Here is a 21,189-nt window from a genome sequence, read left to right as displayed (position 1 = left end):
TAGTCTTTCTGTCGAACACCCTCTGTTCTACCTGCTGCAGCCAGCAGAGACTCCAGTCCCGTCATGAGGTCGAGCAGCACCTTGCCGGCTCCACAGCCTAGCAGCGCCCCTCCTACGCCAACTCGCCTCACAGGTGCCAACAGTGACATGGAAGAGGAGGAGAGGGGAGACCTCATTCAGTTCTACAACAGTATCTACATAAAGCAAATTAAAACCTTTGCCATGAAGTACTCACAGGCAAACGTAGTAAGTTTGACAGGGATTATTTCGTACTTTTTTCACTTGTGAGGGAGGAGAAATAACTTAGGTTGAGCTAGTCTTAGACATCATTTTTTTGTTAAATAAAACTGAGGAAATCTCTAACAGAGATTATTAACATGTCTAACCGACAGAATTTTTTATTGTGAAACATTAAACCAGATGGTATTTGGATTCCCTACAAATTACTGTAATACAGGAGAGCGAGTGCATGCATTCACGTCCAAAACTTACCAGCTATGGTAACCTTCCAAGTTCCTTGACTTTCTCTCTGCCTCTTGTCTCTTCATATATCAAATGGGAATAGGAGTAGACCCTAGCTTATAGGGTTGCTGTGGGGATTAAATGCCATAATGTATTAAAAATGCTTAAAACAGTGACGGGCACAAAATAAGCACGTAAGTGTTATTTGTATGGTTTTAAGTGTAATTGTGGCTGCTAATACATTACTGTTTACTCTTCAAAAAGCTGCTGCTTTAGTATATACCTCTCCACTCTTTCAATAAAAACCACCATTTTCATAAAAAATACCTGGTTAGAAATTTCGTTACCTTTCTTAGGAATACGGATTTTTTTTTTTTAAACAGATGGATGCTCCTCCACTCTCTCCCTATCCATTTGTAAGGACAGGTTCTCCTCGCCGGATACAGCTATCTCAAAATCATCCTGTCTACATTTCTCCACATAAAAATGAAACAATGCTTTCTCCTCGAGAAAAGATTTTCTACTACTTCAGCAACAGTCCTTCAAAGGTGAGCCTAACATAAATCTTGGCCTTTATTAATCCCAGAATGCCTCGGATGCTGGAATTGGGGTTAATGGGAAATGCTCAGTACTCACATGAGTGATGGGAACTACCAGGGAAAAGTGACCAGTAAGTCCCAGTGGAGCAAAAACCAGGGGCTGGGGGGAGAACGTTAAGGCTGGAAGTAAAGGATTTAGATTTATTTTCATTGCTTTTCCTATTTGTGCATTTATAGTTCACTCTGCTGTAAATCTGGAGTTTTATGGTTTTTACTCCATTTAAAATCCAAATTTTTGTTAGGAAAATTTGGATTTCTAAACTGATTATAGAGTGTGTTTCTGGGACAGGTAGTGTTTCTGTCCTTTGGATTCTTTGTCTAAGGGGAGAAATGGACATTTTGTATAATGCAGTGTGATAGTCCTATTTAGTACAGATTTGTGTGGCAGCATCTGCCTCCGTCTGTGATGGGGAGGGAAGCTTGCATGAGGCCTTAATGGAAGAAAAGTAAGCAAGATGCTGAGGTGTGGAAGGAAGGGCTATCCAGGAAGCACCAGAAAAGGAAAGAAAACAATGTCCTTGAGGCAGTAAGACTAGATCACTGGGAATCATGTGCTGTGTTTAGGAGTACAACTCGATCCTAAAGCCCCTTACGTGATGCTCGTATTTAGAAAGAAACACACATAACCAAAAAACCAATGTCAGTATCATGAGGAGAGGTTAGATGGGGAGGGTACTGTTCTAGAGTGAAGGGGACTAAAGAGACAAGACACCCAAATGCAGTGCATGATCTTTGATTGGATCCTGCACAGAAAAGCACAGCTATCAAGGACATTTTTGGGACAAGTGGGAAAATTTAATGTGGACTTCAATGTTAAATCTTATCTTTAAATTTCTGTTTAATTCCTTTGGTATTGATGATAGTACTGGATTATGTAGGAGAATATGTTTAAAATATTCAGAGGTACAATGTCCCAGTGTGAGCAACTGACTTTCAAATGGTTCAGCTAAAAAGAAAATTATATAGAGAGAACAAATGTGGTAAAATGTTACTGACTGATTACTGGGTGTTCAATGCACTATTCTTTCAACTTTTAAAGTAAAAAGTTGGGGAAAACGAGTAAGAAAGCAGCAAAACTCTTAGAAAATGGAAAGCCTTTTCCATTTTCTGTTACAGTAGTAACGAAGCTGTCACATGCTTTGAGTAAACGTATCCCTTGTAGAAACCTCAGTTAACCTGAATAACAAAGACATACTGATGTTTCTAAACAGGAAGACCAAATATTTAAAGATAGTTTTCTCCAGGGCACCTGGATGGCTCAGTTGGTTAAGCGACTGCCTTCGGCTCAGGTCATGATCCTGGAGTCCCGGGATCGAGTCCCGCATCGGGCTCCCTGCTCAGCGGGGAGTCTGCTTCTCCCTCTGACACCCCCCACCTCTCATGCTCTATCTCATTCTCTCTCTCAAACAAATAAAATCTTAAAAAAGATTATCCTTAAAAAAAAAAAAAAAAAGTTTTCTCCAACCACTGCATAGGTTTGATCTGATTCCAATGATATTGCCAATGGGATTGTGAAAGCTGGGAACATAAATCAACAATAGCCCCAAAAGCAACTGGAGGAGATGACTGACAGTCCCTCTAATATAGGCACAGCTCAGAGATATTGCAGGTTCAGGTCCAGACCACTACAGTGAAGCCAGTTAAATGAATTTTTGGATTTCCCAGTGCATATAAAAGTTACATTTATACTATACTATTGTCTGTTAAGTGTGAGTTATATCTAAAAAAAAAGTGTTCATACCTTAATTAAAAAATATGCTAACCATTTATCTGAGCTTTCAGTGAATCATAATCACCAAAGATCACCATAACAAATATAATTAAAAACTTTGAAATCTTGAGACAATTACCAAAATTTGATACAAAGACAAAGTAACAAACCCTACTGGAAAATGTCACTGATACACATTATCTGTGAAGCACAATAAAGCAAAGTATGCCTGTGTTAGATAGTCACCCTATAACCAAATAAATTCCATCTGGATTAAAGGGTTAAATGGAAAAAAGTGAATACTCAGTAATACAAGTCAGAGTACTCAATTCAAAAGAAAAAGGAGGAAAAAGGAAAAAACACATGGGAAAATAGCAAACAAATAGCAATTAAATGTATATGGTCTAAATATACCAATTAAAAGGTAGAAATTGTAAGACCGGACACAAAAGCAAGACCTATTTACTGCTTACAAGTAACCCACTTTAAATATCAAGACACACGCAGTTTAAAGTAAAAGGATGGTAACTCAGATATCCCATTAACTGATGAATAAGTGCATGTCCATACAGTGGAATATTACTCTAATAAAAAGTACTGACACATGCTACAATATGGATGGCCCCTGAAAACATTATCCTTTTGTGACTACTTTCACTTACCATAAATATTTTATGATGCCATTTATATGAAATGTCCAGAATGGGCAAATTTATAGAAGCACAAAGTGGATTAGTGATTGCCTAGGTCTGGGAGGAATGGAGGGTTTCTGTTAATGGGCACATGTGGTACTGAATTGAACAATTAAATGTGGTAATGATTGCACAACTCTAGGAACATACTAAAAACCATGGACCTGTACACCTCAAATGGGTGAATTGTATGGTATGTGAACTATATCCCAATAAAGCGGTTTTTTTAAAAAAGGTAAAAGGATGGAAAAGGTTATATATAATCTGCTAACAGTAATTAATGTAGCCACTCCCAACTTTCATATCATTAATAAGAACATTATCACTGATAATGAAGGTCATTTCCCAGTCACAGGGCATAAAATCCTAAATAGAAAAAGAAATTTATAATCCAGAGATTTCAACATCATTGATAGAACAAGTAAACAGAAAAAAATCACTAAGGATATTCAAGATGTGAACAACCAAATTGGCTAACTGACATTTATAGAACACTCCAGCAGCATTAGGTGCACATGGAACATTTACCGAGATAGACCACATTGAGGACTATAAAAAAAAATTTTAAAGGATTCAAATAATGTATTTTTTTTTTACAACAGAATCAAATCAGAAATCAGTAACAGAGATACCTGAAAACCCCCCAATTTTTGCAAACTAAATTGCATATTTCTGAGTCAAAGAAGAAAAGAAATTAGAAAGTATTTTGAACTAAATGAAAATGAAAGCCTGACATACCAAAATTTGTGGGACACAACAAGAGGAGTGCTGAGAGGTAAATTTATAGCACTAAAATACTTAGGTGAGAAAAGAAAGGTCCCAAATTAGTGACCTAAGATTTCACCCTAAACAACTAGACAAAAAGGCAGGAATCAGTGAAATAGACAAAATACAGAAAATTAAGACCATTAAAAACCAGGGTTTTTTGTGCATAGCTGTATCAGTATTTTAAAAATCTTCTCAGACTGGGCGCCTGGGTGGCTCAGTTGGTTAAGCGAGTGCCTTCAGCTCAGGTCATGATCCTGGAGTCCCTGGATCGAGTCCCGCATCGGGCTCCCTGCTCGGCAGGGAGTCTGCTTCTCCCTCTGACTCTCCCCCCTCTCATGTGCTCTCTCTCATTCTCTCTCTCTCAAATAAATAAATAAAATCTTAAAAAAAAAAAAAATCTTCTCAGACTAATCAGGATTAAAAAAGAAATGATGAATCACTAAGATCAGAAATGGGAGCTATCGGGGCGCCTGGGTGGCTCAGTCGGTTAAGCGACTGCCTTCGGCTCAGGTCATGATCCTGGAGTCCTGGGATCGAGTCCCACATCGGGCTCCCTGCTCGGCGGGGAGCCTGCTTCTCCCTCTGACCCTCCCCCCTCTCATGAGCTCTCTCTCTCTCATTCTGTCTCAAATAAATAAAATCTTTAAAAAAAAAAATGGGAGCTATCAGTACAGGTCCTACAGATATTAAGAATATATAATGGCTCCCTGCTCGGCGGGAAGCCTGCTTCTCCCTCTCCCACTCCCCCTGCTTGTGTTCCCTCTCTTGCTGTGTCTCTCTCTGTCAAATAAATAACATCTTTTTAAAAAAAATATATATATAATGAAGGTTAAACAACTTTTTGCCAATAAATGTAATACTGCAGATGAAATGGATGAATTCCTTGAAAGACAGACTTCTAAAACATACTCAACAAGTAATCTCAGTGACCCTGTATCTATTAAATGAACTGAATTTGTAATTTAAAAACATCCTCTCAAAGGAAGCTATAGCCCCAGATGGCTTCAATGATAAATTCTACCAAATACTTAAGGAAGATACAGTTGACCCTTGCACAACATGGGGGTTAGGACACCATGCCCCATGCAGTTAAACATCTGTGTATAACTTTTGACTCCCCAAAAGTTAACTATTAATAGCCTACTATTGACTGGAAACCCTACCGAGAACATAAACAGCTAACTAACATGTATTCTGTATATATATTATGTACTGTATTCTTAAAATAAATGAAAATATTAAAATCATCAAAAAAAAATCAAGTATAAGTTGACCCATTCAGGTCAAACCCATATTGTTCAATAGTCAACTGTAATGCCAGTTCTATACAAACTCTTCTAAAAAGTGAAGGTGATAATTTATCGCAGTAGTTGAAGAAAAAACATTTGACAAAATAAAACATTTATTCATGATAAAACCTCTCAGGAACTTCCTCAATCTGATCCAGACTGCATACCAAAAATATCTGCAGCTACCATCATACTTAGAGAGAAGGCATTTAGATGTCCACTATTAAGATCAAGAACAAGGCAAGGATATCTGCTCTCACCACTCCTATTGAACATAACTCTAGGCCCTCACATATATAAGGCAAGATAAAGAAGGCATACAGCCTGAAAAGGAAAAAATAAAACTGTCTCCATTCACACATGATTTTCTCTATAGAAAGATCAAAATCTAAAAAATGTTAGTGGAACTAATAAGATTAGCAAGGTTATATGACTAATATATAAAAATCAAATTTGGGGCACCTGGGCGGCTCAGTCGGTTAAGCATCTGCCTTCGGCTCAGGTCATTATCCCAGGGTCCCGGGATCGAGCCCCGTATCGGGCTCCGTGCTCAGCAGGGAGCCTGCTTCTCCCTCTCCCTGCCTGTCTGCCTACTTGTGATCTGTCAAATAAATAAAATCTTTTTAAAAAAATCAAATTTATTTCTATATACTAGCAACAAGTAAGGAGTAAAAGTTTTCTAAAGCACCATAACATTAAATACTTCGAAGGGTACCTGACTGGCTCAGTCAGTAAGCATCCAGCTCTTGATCTCAGCTCAGGTCTTGATCTCAGGGTTGTGAGTTCAAGCCCCATACTGGACAAACAAAAAACAAAACAACAACAACTTAGGGATAAGTTTTGACAAAAGATGTACAAGACTCATATCCCGAGACCTATGCAACACTGGTGAAGGAAAGACTGAAAATGGAGAAATTCCATGTTCATGAATTGGATGACATTTTCAAGATGTCCGTTTTCTTCCACTTGATCTATATATTCAATCCAATTCCTGACAAAGTCCCAGCAGAATTATCTGTGCAACAAACTGGTTCCAAAATGTATATGAAAATGCAAAGGAACTAGAATAATTAAAACAATTTTGAAAAAGCTGGAAGACCCACACTATCTGATTTCAAGACTTCACTATGAAGCTATGGTAATCAAGACAATGTGGTATTGGTGAAAGGACAGACATACAGATCGATAGAATAAAATCCAGAAATAGACCACATATACATGGTCAACTGATTGTCAACAAAGGTGCAAAAGTAATTTAGTTGTTCAACAGATGGTGCTGAACAACTAGATAACCATATACAAATAGTAAACTTGCACCCATACTCTGTACCACATATAAAAATGAATCAAAATGGACCGTGGACCCAAGTGTAAAACTTACGAAACTTCGAGGAGAAACCATAGAGGAACAAAATCTTTGTGAACATGGTTTACACAAAGACTTCTTAGATAACAGAATCAAAAGCACAATCCATAAAAGACCGATAAATCGAACTTCATCAAAATTAAGAATTCCTGCTCTTTAAAAGATAGAAAAAACAAGCCGCAAACTGGGAGAAAAGTTTACAAACCTCTTATCTGATAAAGGATTTATTTCTGCAACTATAAAGGATTATCAAAATGCAAAAGGAAAGCCAACCAACCAAATTTAAAATCAGACAAAAGATTTAACACACTTCATCCATTACATGCCTATTAGGATGGCTAAAACCAAAAAATGACAGTAACAAATTCTGGCAATGATGTGGAGCACTTGGAACTTTTATATATCCCTAGTGAGAATGCAGAATGATTCAGCATAGCTCTAACACCTGGAAAATAGTTTGGCATTTTCTTATAAACATGCCCTTACGATATAACCAGTAATTTCACTTCTAGGTATTCACCCAAGGTTCATACAAAAACATGTACATGAACATTTAAGACTATTCCTAACTGCCAAAAAGTGGGAAACAACCCAGATGTCCTCCAGCTGGCTAACAGATAAGCAGACCTGTGGTACACCCGGATAATGGCCAACTGCTTTGCCGTAAAGGGGAACAAACTACTGATACACCCAGCAACACAGACGAACCTTAAGTACATTGGTGCTTTAGTGAAAGACACTGGATTTGGTAGGCCACTTACTGTAGGGTTTCATTTCTATGAAATTCTAGAAAAGGCAAACTATAGGGACAGGGAACATCATCAGTGCTTGCTGGCTGGGGGTGAGTAGCTTAACTAGCAATGTGGAAATTTTGGGGAATGAAGAAACTTCTTCACTGTGGTAGTTACATGATTGTCAAAACATGCACCAGTGTACAATTTATATGGGTGAATTTTACTGTAGGTAAACCTTTAAAAAATGACATTTTGTGCAAAAAAAGATCAAGCATCTAGATTGGTGGCTTTCAATCTTGCCTATCACCACCTGGAAAGATTAAAAAAAAAATTGCATAGAATTGGGAGTTTCTCCAATAAATAGCAAAATTAGACTGTTGAAGAAACATTTGTCATCATGACTTAATAGATGATAGCTGAGATCAGAAGTACCTTGAGTCTAGAACCAACCTGTAATAGTCTAACATTTACACACTACCATGAGAAAAGAATTCTAAAATACCACGCAAGGTAATTAACATGATTTGGGATCATTAGTGACACTTGTCAGGGCAGTTTCAGTGGACTGGTACAGCCTGTTGAGTATTAACATTGTTTGTAGTATTAAACAACTGGGAGGAAAAAATACATTAATAGGGGATTAAACTATGATAGACATACCATACTGTATAGCAACTAAAGAGATGTGCATATATACTGATATGGGATATATACTGATATATATGCTGATAAGATCTAAGATGCAATGTCAGTTGAACAAATATTCCAAACAACACATAAAATATGCCATTTCCATTTTTTTAAGTAGGCTCCACACCCAGCATGGAGCCCAACATGGCACTTGAACTCATGACCCTGAGATTAAGACCTGAGCTGAGATCAAGGGTTGGACGCTTAACTGACTGAGCTTATCCAGGCACCCCTGCCGTTTCAATTTTTTTTTTTTTTTTAAAACCTCACTTTAAATAGACAATATTAACATTTCTAGTGAGTGCATTCGTAGATAGAAAGCAGAGGCTATAAGTAAGCCTGATTTGTTCAGTGAATGAAAAAGTAACAGGTGTCCCAGGAACTGGTGAGGACAAGAAATCTCAGCATATATCTGTATGAATTTTTTTTTTTGGAATAAGAATTTATTCGTGTTCTAAATATGTACATATTGTGTAAATAGTGATGTGTAAGATACTGTGTATTGTATATAAATTATATGTAATTTAACACATTAATGTACTATATATTAACATATGGTATAAATGTGCTATGTACATTAAGTTATAGTTATACACTTATTTCATATAATATGTAGACACTATATACAAATAACATTTATACAATAACAATTTAAGGAATATTCAAGTAAATAGGAAACTAGAGATTAGGAATGCAAGTGGGTAGAAGAGAAAGTCAAAGGAAAGCTTTCTTAAGGTGGTTAAGATTTGAGAAGGTGCATATGCTAATAAGAACACTGGTGATTTTATTTAAAACCTCAGAAAAATTTTTAAATAAAGAATAAAATATGAATAAAATAAGTCTAGGATTAGCTTTAAAACAATCTGGTGAATGGGAAATGAATGAGGGTATAGATCAAGTAAGACTGGCCAAAATTGGTGCAGTGGGGTGGTAGTTATGGGAGGATTCATTACTCTCCTCTGCCTACTTTCCTGTTTGAGATTTTCTGTTAATAAACCCAGGTGAATATGGTGAGTATATTTTCCATAAGGAAACATGGATAGTGAAGCAAAGCAGCATGTGAAAAAAAATTTGTGACCAACAAACTACCAGAAAATAACGTGGCAACTGACTTTTGGGGCTTTGGAGAAACTTAATGCTAAAGGCACTATATATAGGTCCAGTCTCACTAGCATCCAGGCAGTTTTTCCTCAATCAGGGTTCCTCACATTAACCACAGAACACAGAAAATAATTTGCCAAATTTTTCTCAATTCTCCCAAGGATGAAAAATAACTAGTACCTTCTAGATCATACTAATAAATTACCTACAATGGATACCTTAGGGAATTAAGGCTTACTTGTACTGTGAAATTCCAGTTGAGAACTGCTAAAAAAATGAGTAACACTAGACTGAAAAGGGCATAATACTGTGTAAAATCACACTATTTTTTAAAAAAGACAAACGGAGATGTGTGGAATTGACTAACTATGGCATAGCAAGGTAATGCTCCATAACTATTGTAGGAAAAAAAAAAAATCACAAATTTGCAAACTCTTATTTTTGGAAAAGTGTACATCAGAATCACCCCTGGAGCTTGTTAAAAAATAGAAATACTCTGCCCTCCAACCGAGATAGTCATCAGTGTTGGCCGGCTGAGAAGTGAAATCGGAGGATGTATAATTTAGTAGGTCTTTTCTTTATAAAGATGTTCAAACTCTTTAAGTTAAATTCTTAACTCATTTGAGGTTCTTTGACTTACCACTGAACTCTGCGTATTAGAATTTAAAGTTTTGTATTTTTTTCTCCCCCCACTCTAGAGATTGAGAGAAATTAACAGTATGATACGGACAGGAGAAACTCCAACCAAAAAGAGAGGGATTCTTTTGGAAGATGGAAGTGAATCACCTGCAAAAAGAATTTGCCCGGAAAATCATTCTGCCTTATTACGCCGTCTCCAAGATGTAGCTAATGACCGAGGTGCTCACTGAGGTTAGTCTGTTGTACTGAAACTGTCTTTTCACAAACTCTGTTCAGCAGCACCATTAAATGCATGCTAGATAGATTATGGGGCTTTTCCCAATCTTCTGGTATCCTTGGGATATCTCTACTCATCCCAACTGCCTTTTTCCTACCACTCAGTGCTTGCCATCAAGGCTGCTTAGAATCCAAACACGGATGTTTTAACTCTTCAGCAACGCTTTTGCAAGTATTACAGGGAACAGAGCGTGCTCAAATATATGTGTAAGAGGTCTCTGTTGACGTACTCTGGCAGAGGGACTGGGTTTCTGTTCATTCCTACCTGTTTTGTGGTCAGCTTCTGGCCCTCATGAAAAGCAAAACAAAAACTTAGGTGTTTGTCCCAAAACGCTTGGTAGGAGTTAGGAGGTTTTTGCATTCCTGAAACAGAACAAGGGAGAGAGCCCAGATCTGGAGCTCCTAGATTATTATCCCAAGTCTCCCGTTCCCTTTGTGTAATTCTTCCCTCTCCCCGTTCGTGTGGTACAGTGTGGTAAGTGCTGGATTGTTTGGTGTGCAATGTATGAGTGAACTTGTAATAAGAAGTGGCACTTTAGGGCTGTAAGAAGCATGATTTTGTAACCCAGATTTTGCTGTATATTTGCGATGGCACTTTCTACAATGTGAACTTTATGAAGTACAAAACTTCCAGGCTAAACATGCAATATCATCTTTGATGCTTTTGTACTTTTTTTAAACTGTTCAAGCCCCAGTAGCCACCTTTGGGCATGTGTTTTAAATTATCCAGTGTTTTGTTGCTAATAAGGATCAGTCGGCTAAGTAAAGATTGTAAATCAAGCTGAATTAAGGGAATATGAAAAATTATGACCTCTTCTTTAGGAGGTAGTTATCCGAAAGACATGTGTCTATTAAGGTGATAAATTTAAGATATCTTTGGGTGTGTTCCTGGCAGTTTAAAAAACAGATTGGAGAATTTAGGTTTTTATTAGTACATAGTACCATTTATAAAACTTAGAAATGTTATTTAACAGCTATTGAATTATCTATATATACCTTTATTAATCACTATTGTTCCAGCAGTTTTAAAGTTGAATGAATAATCTTATTAGGGAGAAAATTCAATTGTAAATTGAATCAGTATAAACCAAGTTACTGGGTAACTTCATATTGCTCTGAAAGAAATATGGAACTTACACTGTTCAGTTAGAATAGTGGTGCAAAAATATTTATAAAACCTCTCAAGATACTTACTGCTACTGTAATTTTATATGAAAATAAGTGTATTTTTCAATAAAGCATTTATAAGTTAATCTTTGTTTAGTTATATTGAGAAAGGGATATTTAGTTTCCTGCATAAATGACAAAGAACAATCATTTATTGGTTTATTTTGTCTCTACAAAACACATTAGTCATTCATCATTTAAATATCTGAATTCATTAGAAACCGTTTTAACACTTTCTCCCTCCTGCCATAAAAATACAGTAATAAGTAATTTGCTTTAAAAAAAAAAAACTATGAACTAGTGTTCTGGTTTCCTCTCACTCGCCTAATGTGTACCTCAGTGATTGATAGAAGTCTGTAAATCAATCAGTAAAACACATAGACACCTGGTAGCTGGCTGAAGACTGAGGTTCAGATGATCTTCCACTTACAAGTGCTAATCAGCTATGGAACCTGCTCTCTACCTCTCTTCACGTCCTAACAAACATATATACAACTGAAACCACAGATGTCAGAGTCATTAGAGAGTGCCGAACTCTGTCTACTCTATTAGTTTAAATGAATGTAACTTACCTTTAGCATTATATTCAGAAAAATACTTAAGCCTCGAGATCCCCAATAATTTGGAGTACTGAACTAGATAACCACCCTAAAGACACGTCTGACGGAAGTAATGCATTACTTAAAGAGAGGTTTCCAAAACTTGCTGTTAGAACCTAAGCATAAATGGACACACTGATACCAGTCCTCGTTCGCAGTTTTACTCTTCCGGCAGTCCTTTGCCATCGGTCAGCTCTAACTAGGCCCGAGTCCGGCAGGAAAGTGCACGGTGCACCAGATTCACCAGCGCTTAAGTTGCTACTGTTTTCTCTTCTTTACTGAAAGGTTGTACTGAACCAGGCTTTACCCATGACAGGCCAGCAACATGAACACTTTTATTGTGCTGTTCTTCAGGCTTCTTCTAGGCATAATCAAAAACAGACATTAAAAATAGGACTGATGGAGACATTGGCACTGTACAAACTCATTTCCCAAAAAGTTATTTGTACATAATAGTCTCCAATGAAGACATTTCCGAAACAGTTAATGATTTCGAAAATGGTTATGTACTTACCTTCTGAGTCAGCATCTTCTCTCTGGCTTCATCATGTACAGAAGGATTCCATGGAGAAAAGCTTAAGGAAGAGAAAAATATTAAAAAACTACTTTGGCTTACTAAATTTGTAGAACATCCATTTATTCCCTTAACAAAACTTAACAAGGAGCAATACTCCGTTGTCAACATGTAAGTTTTAGATGTGACTCTAGATGATTCTCTCACAGGATAACTATCCCTTATAAAGCACTTACACGCGTCAGCTCATTTCAGCCTCACAACCATCCCTGAAGTACTGTTGTTTACAGATGAAGAATGTGTGGCAGTCAAATTAAGTCATTGCTCTGGGTCAGCCAAGTCAGTAAGCGCAAAGGCCAGCCCGTCTATCCCGCAGAGGCCAAGCTCTTACCCACTGTACCACGCAACCTCCCAGAGAGCTAAATCACCAATTCCTCAGTGATGCGTCTAAGGTTAAGTATCATAGTGCTAAAGTAGCCCACTGTTCACTCTTCAGTCTCCCTCCTTTCCCCAAATCTGAACGTCGGGGGAGGGGGGATATGGCAGTGGGAGGGGCTCCAGCTACAACTGCCGGCTGAAAAGCAAAGTCTGGACATATGAACGTGCACATGACAAGGAGCCTTAGGAAATCAGAGTCACTCAGTAGCTTGCTGTTGGCACAATATGCCAGTCGACATACAGCTTTCTGTTTAAGGGATACCCGGGAGCTGTCAGAAAGCGAGCGGCCAATAAATTATAAAGGTTGGAGGCTAACAGATGATACACTTTCCTTTTAAATCCCCATTCTAAGACCACCCGGAACATGGAAGTACAGGACGGCAAAGTGCAATTTATCTAGATCATGTACCACTTACCTAATTGCATAGGGGTCTTCTATTTTAGGTTGGTCAAACAAACGAGCAGTGCACATCTTAACACTGTCAACCACTTTACTTTTAAAAAGCTGAACATCTTTTTCATACCTGTGTTAAAAGTTTAATTCAAAAAGTTACCAACATAATCTACTTAGCTGCATTTTCAAATTTATCTAAAAGGACAAAGCAAAGTAACATACAGCACTGCAGCCTCTGGGTTTAAGGGGCTTGATGTATCAATCTTGTAGAACACTCTCCTTGCGTACATTAAAACTTGCCAAATGTGATTATGGTTCCGCCTAAAGAGAAACACGTAGGATCACTGAAGCATCCTCTTGCTGACTTAGGTCCCCAAAGTAAACCTTATTTACTAACCTCCATTTTGCAAACGCTCTCTTCACATCCAGTTCACCTGAGGTGGGATCGACTAGTGGGTGAAAGACGGGAATATCAAACACCAAGCGCTGTGTTTAAAGAGAGACGTGTCTTTAATGGAAGCAAGGAGCTTATTAGGCCCATACAGACATGTGTAAAGGGAGCTTCAGGACAAGGCAGTCATGGTGTTTTAAGTCCAACAGCTGCCTCAAGAGGGATACTTGACAACTTCTACCATCTTCCCGTAAAACTCAATTTTGCAGCGGGGGGGGGGGCAGGTCCCCGGGGCCCTGCTGTAGCACGGCGTGGCCATGCGCACGGTTGGTGCTGGATGTAGGGCGGCCGCCAGCCTCCCTCGCACACCCCGAGCAGAGAAACAAGGAAAACTAACGCAGAGGCCGGCGTGGCAGCAGATGCAACAAAGCACAACAATCCCCTTCAAAGACGGACTGTGTGCACAAAACATTTTGGGAAACTGAAATCGTAAAATCATGAGCTCAGGAAAAGAACCAAGAAATCTTTCAAGCCCTTTAAGCCCTCCTCAGACCCAACAAGTGAAGCCAGACTTGACTTCAGTTACTTACTGGGCAGTCACCATCTGGGTAGTTGTCAGGGATGTAAACTGTAAACTTAAACACACCATCTTGATACAGTCCATGCCGTATGAAAATGACTCCAAACCACACTGTGGGAAAAAATAAACAGTTAAGGCCCAAGTTTGTGTTAGAGGAACCAATATACTAGAAATTAAGAGTGACTCCTTCTTACTTAATGCAGAGCGGTAAGATGGCTGCACATAGACACCTGGTAGCTTCTGCTTCACAACCAAGGTACTAAAACAGAAGCAGAATAATGAAATTGTACGGATGTAAATGACACATACGGATCAAACAACCCTACACTCACTTTTCGAGAGAAGGACTAGTCCCTCAAGGGGCAGCCGACAGCTCACACACAAGCCAAGTCCTCACCACCTCACCTGGCCCAGACTCTCGCCCATTTCCCAGCTTTACAGACGAAGCTCATAGAGAAACAGGAACCAGAGAGGGCCCCAGACGAATAAATTCAAGCCAAGCAGGGATACACAAAGAATCAAGTTTTCCTCCCAGAAATCAACTTTCCCAAAACATCACCTTGGAAACCCAACCAGTAGGGAATGCTGTATAATGCAACCTGATTTAATATGCTGGACATTAAATTTTAGGGAAAAGAGTGTACAATTTTTGCTTTTGTGACTGTAGACAATAGACTGCACCCACACACATTCAAAAGCCTCCTGAAGCACAATTTTAGGTAGTAAGGATAAAAGTTCCATGGAACTGCATCACTTCAGTGTCCTCTTAAGTGTGAACACCAGTCCACGTGGCAGAGGGCCGTGTTCAGATCTGCAGCCTTCTTGGTGCAGGCAGGCATGTGTGTGAGGCGCTCCCCCTATGCTCTCCCTCTCAAGCGACCCCCCAGCCCGGGCGCCTGACCTCTGTGGGCCCTGCGGCAAGGGAAGACAAGTGCGCCGACAAAGGCGGTGCCGGCTCTCTGGGGACCTCGTCACTGTGTGCCGAAAGGAGTGAGGCTGAGACCGAGCTGGAACAGCGCTGACCTCGGGCCTTAGAACATGTCTAACCTGCCAAGCCTGAACTTTACTGAGAAACAACTTGTTGAACCTTCGTTGTCTGTTATTACCTATTTACCATCACACTTATTTTTAATCCTTTACTCCGTGTTTAAGTCACTAAGATGCAGCATGTCAGCAGCAGGTGCATCTACTCCAGTGAGGCCGGTCTGTGTGCTAATACAGACAGCAGATTCGGGCCACAATAGACGCCTGTCCAACTCGCTGCCCAGCCTCACACACAAGGCCTCCATTATAAAGCCAGAGGGGCCGCAGACCCTCTGACCGCTCCCACAGGAGTACAGCGAGGGAACGCCTGAGGATGCTGTGCAAAGGAACTCAATGACAGAAATCAAGAATTCATCCTCCAACACCTGGGCCCCGGGAACACGGGATCAAACCCGACACTGCCCGAGCCCCTGCGGTCGGCGTGGCCAGCACGCTGGGCACGCTCCTCGCCTCCCGCTACCGACACGTGTGACTTCAGTCTGACTTTCAGCTGCTGGGACTCGTCCGGTTCTCACCTGCACGGAGCCCGAGTCTTTGTGACTTCCCTGTCACTGCCTACTTCTGCCTCTGCGGGTCACAAGGCAGGAGTCCAATCCCCTTTGTAATGACAGGCCTTCAAATACACGAGGGCAGCTTTAGTAAGTACCTCCTACGTGGTCTCTTCTCTGAGTCGGCGGTTCCAGTTCCTTCAACTGTTGGCTCCTGAGGTCTGGCTTCCTGACTTCAGCCTACTGGGACCCTCTCCTCGGTCTGTCGCCTCTTTCAAGGTGGGCACCACAGGGGAGCACAAGCCTCCGGCTGGGTCTGACCCAAGAGGGCACAGATTACTACCTCCCACTGTCCCGCTCTCCACAAGCGCCCCCTCAGGCGGGGACTTCCTCACCTCATATAAAGGAACACCAAAATTACTCCGTTCCTGACCGACTTTAGGTGCTTCGTCTTCATCTCTTCCTCTTGTTCTCCAAAACAGACACGGAAATGCAAGCCTATGTTTGCCTTTAAATCTTATTTACCTGATATTGGAGGGGGACGCATTTGAGCTTTAAGACTGAACGACACAGGCATTTACGGAGTGCACCAGAATAAATTTCATTTTTCACGTTCAAAGGTCAGTCAAAATCTAACCAGATAGTTTAAGCACTTACAATTCTGCAAGAAGAGAGTATTCCAGGTAGAAGGGTCCATAAGAAGCATGTGTGCCATTTGCTGACTGTGCTGCCGGGGCGGGGGATGTAGGCTTAGTTATGGGCAGAGCGTTTTTGGGAATACAAGGCAGCTGTTTCTTCGGGGCGGCGCGTGGAGGGCTGGTTATCACGTCCCCTGCTAATGCCTTCTCTTCACCATCAGATCGCTATTCAAGATGAAGTGGTGAGAACATCTGTTAGCATGATTCTTAAATCACGAGAGTACATGTGACGTACGCTTATCCCTAACCTAAAAGCTGGAATGACTCTTTCACAAGGATGTTCTAGCACCACGACCAGGAGGAGTAGAAAGTCCTCTGAGTAGGCAGGCCATTAGAAAGAGAACAAAGCTAAAGGAAGACTAAAGCAACAGGAAAAATTTTTAAAGCTACATCCCACAAAAACAACGCCAATATTTACAGGATGTACACGAAACAGAGAAAGAAATGGTTTCCTCTGGTGACCCCAAAAAGAGGGCAAGGGGTTACTCAGCAATTAGACAACTGTACGAGAAGAGTCCCTTGGCTCCTACGTGCTGTAGAAGGTCAGGTGTGAAGCAGCTCAAAACCAACGGTAGAGGTGACTCAAACTAGCCACCACCTGGCATGAGCACCTCGCTTAGAAACAACGAATGAAGCTACGTTCTCACTTGCGCTGCTCTGATTCTGATCTTGTCCCTGATGGAGATGATCGACATTTGGACTCTCCCCGGCACAGACTGTCAGTCAGCCTGAGTCAAAGACAAAGGTCTACATGAGTCAGAGATGAAACCACCATGTCATAGGCACTTCTTGGCTCAAGTACAGCCAAAGGCTGTTTAAATTACCTGCATTAAAAATGGATATCATGCGCAGAGGAAAAAAGATGATTCCTGGCGGTGGTCTCTTAGACGTGGGGTTACGGGTTGTATTCTCTTTTTGTCTGCATTTTTTAAGCTTTCCTAAAATGTACTGTCTTTGCAATTTAAAAATGGACATTTTGTTTGGAAAAATTAAACCAGTGCCCTCAAGTCTGAGTTGGCCACATTGGACAGGTCTTTCTCAAAGCTGCTCTGACTGTGGAATCTTGCCAATTAGTAAAAAGACTACTACAATTATGTGTCCCAAATTTCATCATGTGTAAATATACCATAAAAAATAATCTTAGAATTGTAATTACCAGGAAGATTTCTATTTGAGATGCTATCTCAGTCTCAGAAACTAACTTTAATCAGCAAAATAATTATTTTTCAAAAGTAAAACCTAGGGGTGCCTGGCTGGCTCCATCGGAAGATTCTTGATCTCAGAGTTGTGAGTTCGAGCCCCACGGTGGGTATAGAGATTACTAAAAAAAAAAAAATAAACTTAAGAAAAAAAAAAAGCTAAGCAAAGCCAGCTAATTTTGTTAAGATTATAGGCAACCTCGGAATGAATTATTTTTGACCTCTACTTTGACTCAAATGGGTTTCCTCGCTAAGTTTATTAACTATACCTACTTTGCGGACAGAACCTGCAGACATGCTCCAGAAAGGGTTCATAACGTGGACTCCAAAGAAATTCAGTGGTCTGTGTCATCAAACTCTTCTGTCCTCAGAAATCACTTTACCTAAAAATGAGATGGGAAAACATAGAAACATACCAACATCAACAGTTAAGATTTCCAAAATAGTTAAGAACTAAATCTGACACTCTAAATAGAAATTCAACATATTATATAATATATAGCTATAAAAATTAGGGGGAAAAAGTGTTCAGAAAGTTCCCTTCAATACCCCCTCCCTCTTCTGAATCCAATTTCTTTCCCACCTTTAAATGCCTACAGGAATCTGTGTAATGAGTCCTTGGCCAGGATTCAGAATATTCAGTGACACAGTTCAGCTTTGGTGCCAGAAATGCAGAAGATATGGACAGACTACAACAGTTGCTCCTAGCATAATATGTAGGCCTTCGGTTACAGGGAAAGCTGGTGCAGGATGCACTGTACCCACATACGCCAAAGGCCTGTCACTGTTCAGGGCTACAGGAATTAAAGAGCCAAGGAGTTGTTGATTTGTGTCTTAAAATTACTCTTCCCAGCAAAACTAGTAGCCAAAGACATAACAGAGAGAAGGTAGAGCAGGTAAGCTAGAGAGGGATAACTGGGTCCTGGCAGGATCATCCCCAAGAAATGGTCTTTTTCTCTGCTTAATGTGCGGAAATTACCGAATTAGATGCTGAAGGAATGGCCAAGCAGTACATATCAACGCAACAGAGGAGTGCAGAGACATTTCACAAACAAATCTCCCAGCAAAGCTTCAAGTAGTGGACAAGAAAGTATGCCTCAAAGGTCACAAAGTCAGTGGGTCATTTACTAAAAATACAGAGGAGGAGGCAGAGGAAAAGCAGCAAGCCAAGCTGTAAGAACAACTTCTCCGCTCTGGTGATTCTCCCCAGGCTCGGTTATGTGGAAAGCAGAGCTCCTTCTCTGAATTCCTACTTGCACCCATCCAAAAGGCTGAAGGTTAAAAGGGTCAAAACTTAGCAATATTCTACTAAATTCATAAGAAGCAAATCATTAGAGAACCCTGTACCAAATGTCCCTGACAGCAAAAATTTGTTTTATGACAAGCCTATGATATCCGCAGGTGGGTACCAAGTCTCCCATACCTCGCCCGTGCCAATTACTGCTGTTTTCCTTCCACGACATAATGCCACCCAGTAATTAAATCAAAGGAATGAGGCTCCTGGTTCTTCCACTAACCTGTTGACTTATACCCAATAAACAGCAACTTATTGCTGAGAGCTCTCCACAAATCTGCCTTTAAAGGTGACTAGGGCACAGAAGAGAATGGTTGGGACATCAAAAATGTGTGCAGGCATGTTCCCGTTTGGCCCAAATGAAAACGTTGGTTTTCAGATCCAGAGTAATGTACAGCACCCAGCTGTCATCTAGGACACATATGACTTAACAGAGGATCCCCTCCCCTTGGGACACAGTGCTCACCACCATGTAAATTTACCCGAGTGATTCATTCACCTGTATGGTCCCTTCCAAGTCTAACACCTAATGAGTCTGTAACTTTGCGTTTAAGAATCCAAACTTGCCCCCAGTTCCTGTTCTCTTTAAGCAGGAGGTAGTTTCTACTGCTGCCTGTGTTTCCAGGAGCATCATAATCACCTGAAGTAACTAGCACACTTTTAGAGAATAACTACACTCTCAGATGTCTAGTCTACCCAGACTGGGTTCAGCATTTTCCAACAGGAGTGACGTAGATGGAAGGAAGCCTTAGGACACAATTTGAGAATTTCTGCTGGTTCGGCCATACAAACCAAACAGGACGGTCTTCCTTTACGTCATACAGCTCAGAAATCAGTGGACCTGTACAAATGATCTGAGCGTGGCTTGAGCCAAAACTTAGAAGAAGGGTGCCGCTTTCCTACGTGCCACGGCCCCTAAGTAGCCACTAACTTAATACATCACTCCGAACAGCCTTATATTCCACGTTAAGAGGAGACAGAATACGGCACCGAGAACGGACGAAAAACAGCCTCGACCCTGGCCCGGCGACTCGCTGCGGACAGCCGGGACCGGCACCCTCGCCCGGGGCGTAAATCCATCTCCACACACGCACGGAATCCGGACAAACCTGTCTCGAGGTGAGGCAAGGCAGGGGCCATGTCCCTGCTTCGCAGCTAGCTCGAGGCCGACCCGGGGCCCGCGAGCCCCTCCGGTGGGGAGCCGAGGGCCTCCAGGGCTCGAGGACGCCCCCACCCCCAACCACGGCGCAGGACGGAGGCGGGGAGGGCGGGCCGCGGACGGGGTGAGCCGGTCGGGCCCGCCTCCCTCCCTCAGGCCGCCGGGCCCAGCACCCCGACAGCTCCCAGCGCCCGCAACCGCCGGCGCAGCAGGTGCCTGCAAACGCGGACAGGTGCCCGGCCCCGCCCCCGTGTCCCAGTGCGGCCGCCGTCGCTACAGACTCGAGAGCGCCGGGTAAGGCAGGCAAATGCCGGGCTGAGGACGCTAGCGGCCCAGGTTTAAAGACTCCACGGCCCTCCCGTCCCCCCCCCCCCCCAGCCGGCCCGGCAGTGCACCTCACCTCAGCGTTTTCAACGCAGTGCTCCCAGTTGCTGAGCGCCGTCGCGGCCCCACAGCATCTCTGGCCACAGCGCCAGCCCAGCCCCTGCCTGCTCCCCGCCCCGCCCTGCTCTCGGTGTCGGGCCCCGCCCCCTGCCCCACGCCCCTCGGCCCGGACGCTTCCGCCCAGCCTCCCGGCGCCAAGTGGCTCTCATACCTGTCCGTCAAGGACGTTCTTCCGGGGGGGGGGGGCGTTGGGACGACCGCACTCTGCCCTGCCAATCAAGTCTGCTCCGCTCGGGTGGGGCAGCACTTGTCCCTCCCCTTATGTAACAGCGCCCAGAGTGAACTGTCAGTCACGGAAATCTCGGCCCCAGGGGAGGGATGGGGAGGAAACAAACAAGCACCTGAACGTAATTGGTTACGACATCCGTCAGTCATCATAGAGGCCCGCCCACAGGTTTATGCGTGGCCACTGCAGCCATTTAGGGAGGCTGAGAGTGCGGATTTTCCAAATCC

The 21,189-nt window shown here is 41.7% G+C and overlaps 2 protein-coding genes across 5 annotated transcripts in view; one reads left to right on the top strand and one right to left on the bottom strand.

Annotated features, from left to right (window-relative positions):
- RBL2 (RB transcriptional corepressor like 2) overlaps positions 1-11,580 on the top strand; it is a 50,453-nt gene extending 38,873 nt beyond the window's left edge. For both annotated transcript variants that reach the window (XM_031027344.2, XM_031027345.2), the window contains exons 20-22: positions 41-246; positions 846-1,010; positions 10,111-11,580. In XM_031027344.2, the coding sequence (XP_030883204.2) occupies positions 41-246; positions 846-1,010; positions 10,111-10,281 (542 nt within the window). In that variant the 3' untranslated portion in view covers positions 10,282-11,580. The remainder of the gene's footprint in view (positions 1-40; positions 247-845; positions 1,011-10,110) is intronic.
- Positions 11,581-11,640: 60 nt separating this feature from the next.
- On the bottom strand, positions 11,641-20,815 carry AKTIP (AKT interacting protein). Of its 3 annotated transcripts, none has more exons than XM_006732593.3 (10): positions 20,693-20,815; positions 18,113-18,222; positions 16,600-16,805; positions 14,605-14,669; positions 14,421-14,521; positions 13,837-13,925; positions 13,662-13,760; positions 13,462-13,569; positions 12,608-12,668; positions 11,641-12,454 (listed from the first exon to the last, which is right to left on the bottom strand). In XM_006732593.3, exons 2-10 carry the CDS (start codon positions 18,152-18,154, stop codon positions 12,344-12,346), a joined length of 882 nt encoding a protein of 293 aa, XP_006732656.1. In that variant the 5' UTR covers positions 18,155-18,222; positions 20,693-20,815; the 3' UTR covers positions 11,641-12,343. The 3 variants fall into 3 exon arrangements, with proteins under 3 accessions (XP_006732656.1, XP_006732657.1, XP_030883206.1); XM_006732594.3 differs by having other exon boundaries at positions 11,641-12,451; XM_031027346.2 differs by lacking the exon at positions 20,693-20,815 and adding an exon at positions 20,243-20,488.
- Between the last annotated feature and the right edge of the window lie 374 nt (positions 20,816-21,189).

The sequence above is a fragment of the Leptonychotes weddellii genome, chromosome 16 (assembly GCF_054177405.1).
Source record: "Leptonychotes weddellii isolate Sample4059 chromosome 16, ASM5417740v2, whole genome shotgun sequence".
Classification (NCBI taxonomy): domain Eukaryota; kingdom Metazoa; phylum Chordata; class Mammalia; order Carnivora; family Phocidae; genus Leptonychotes; species Leptonychotes weddellii.
The sequence above is the reverse complement of the archived record's forward strand: the minus strand, read 5'-3'. Positions and strand labels throughout refer to the sequence as shown.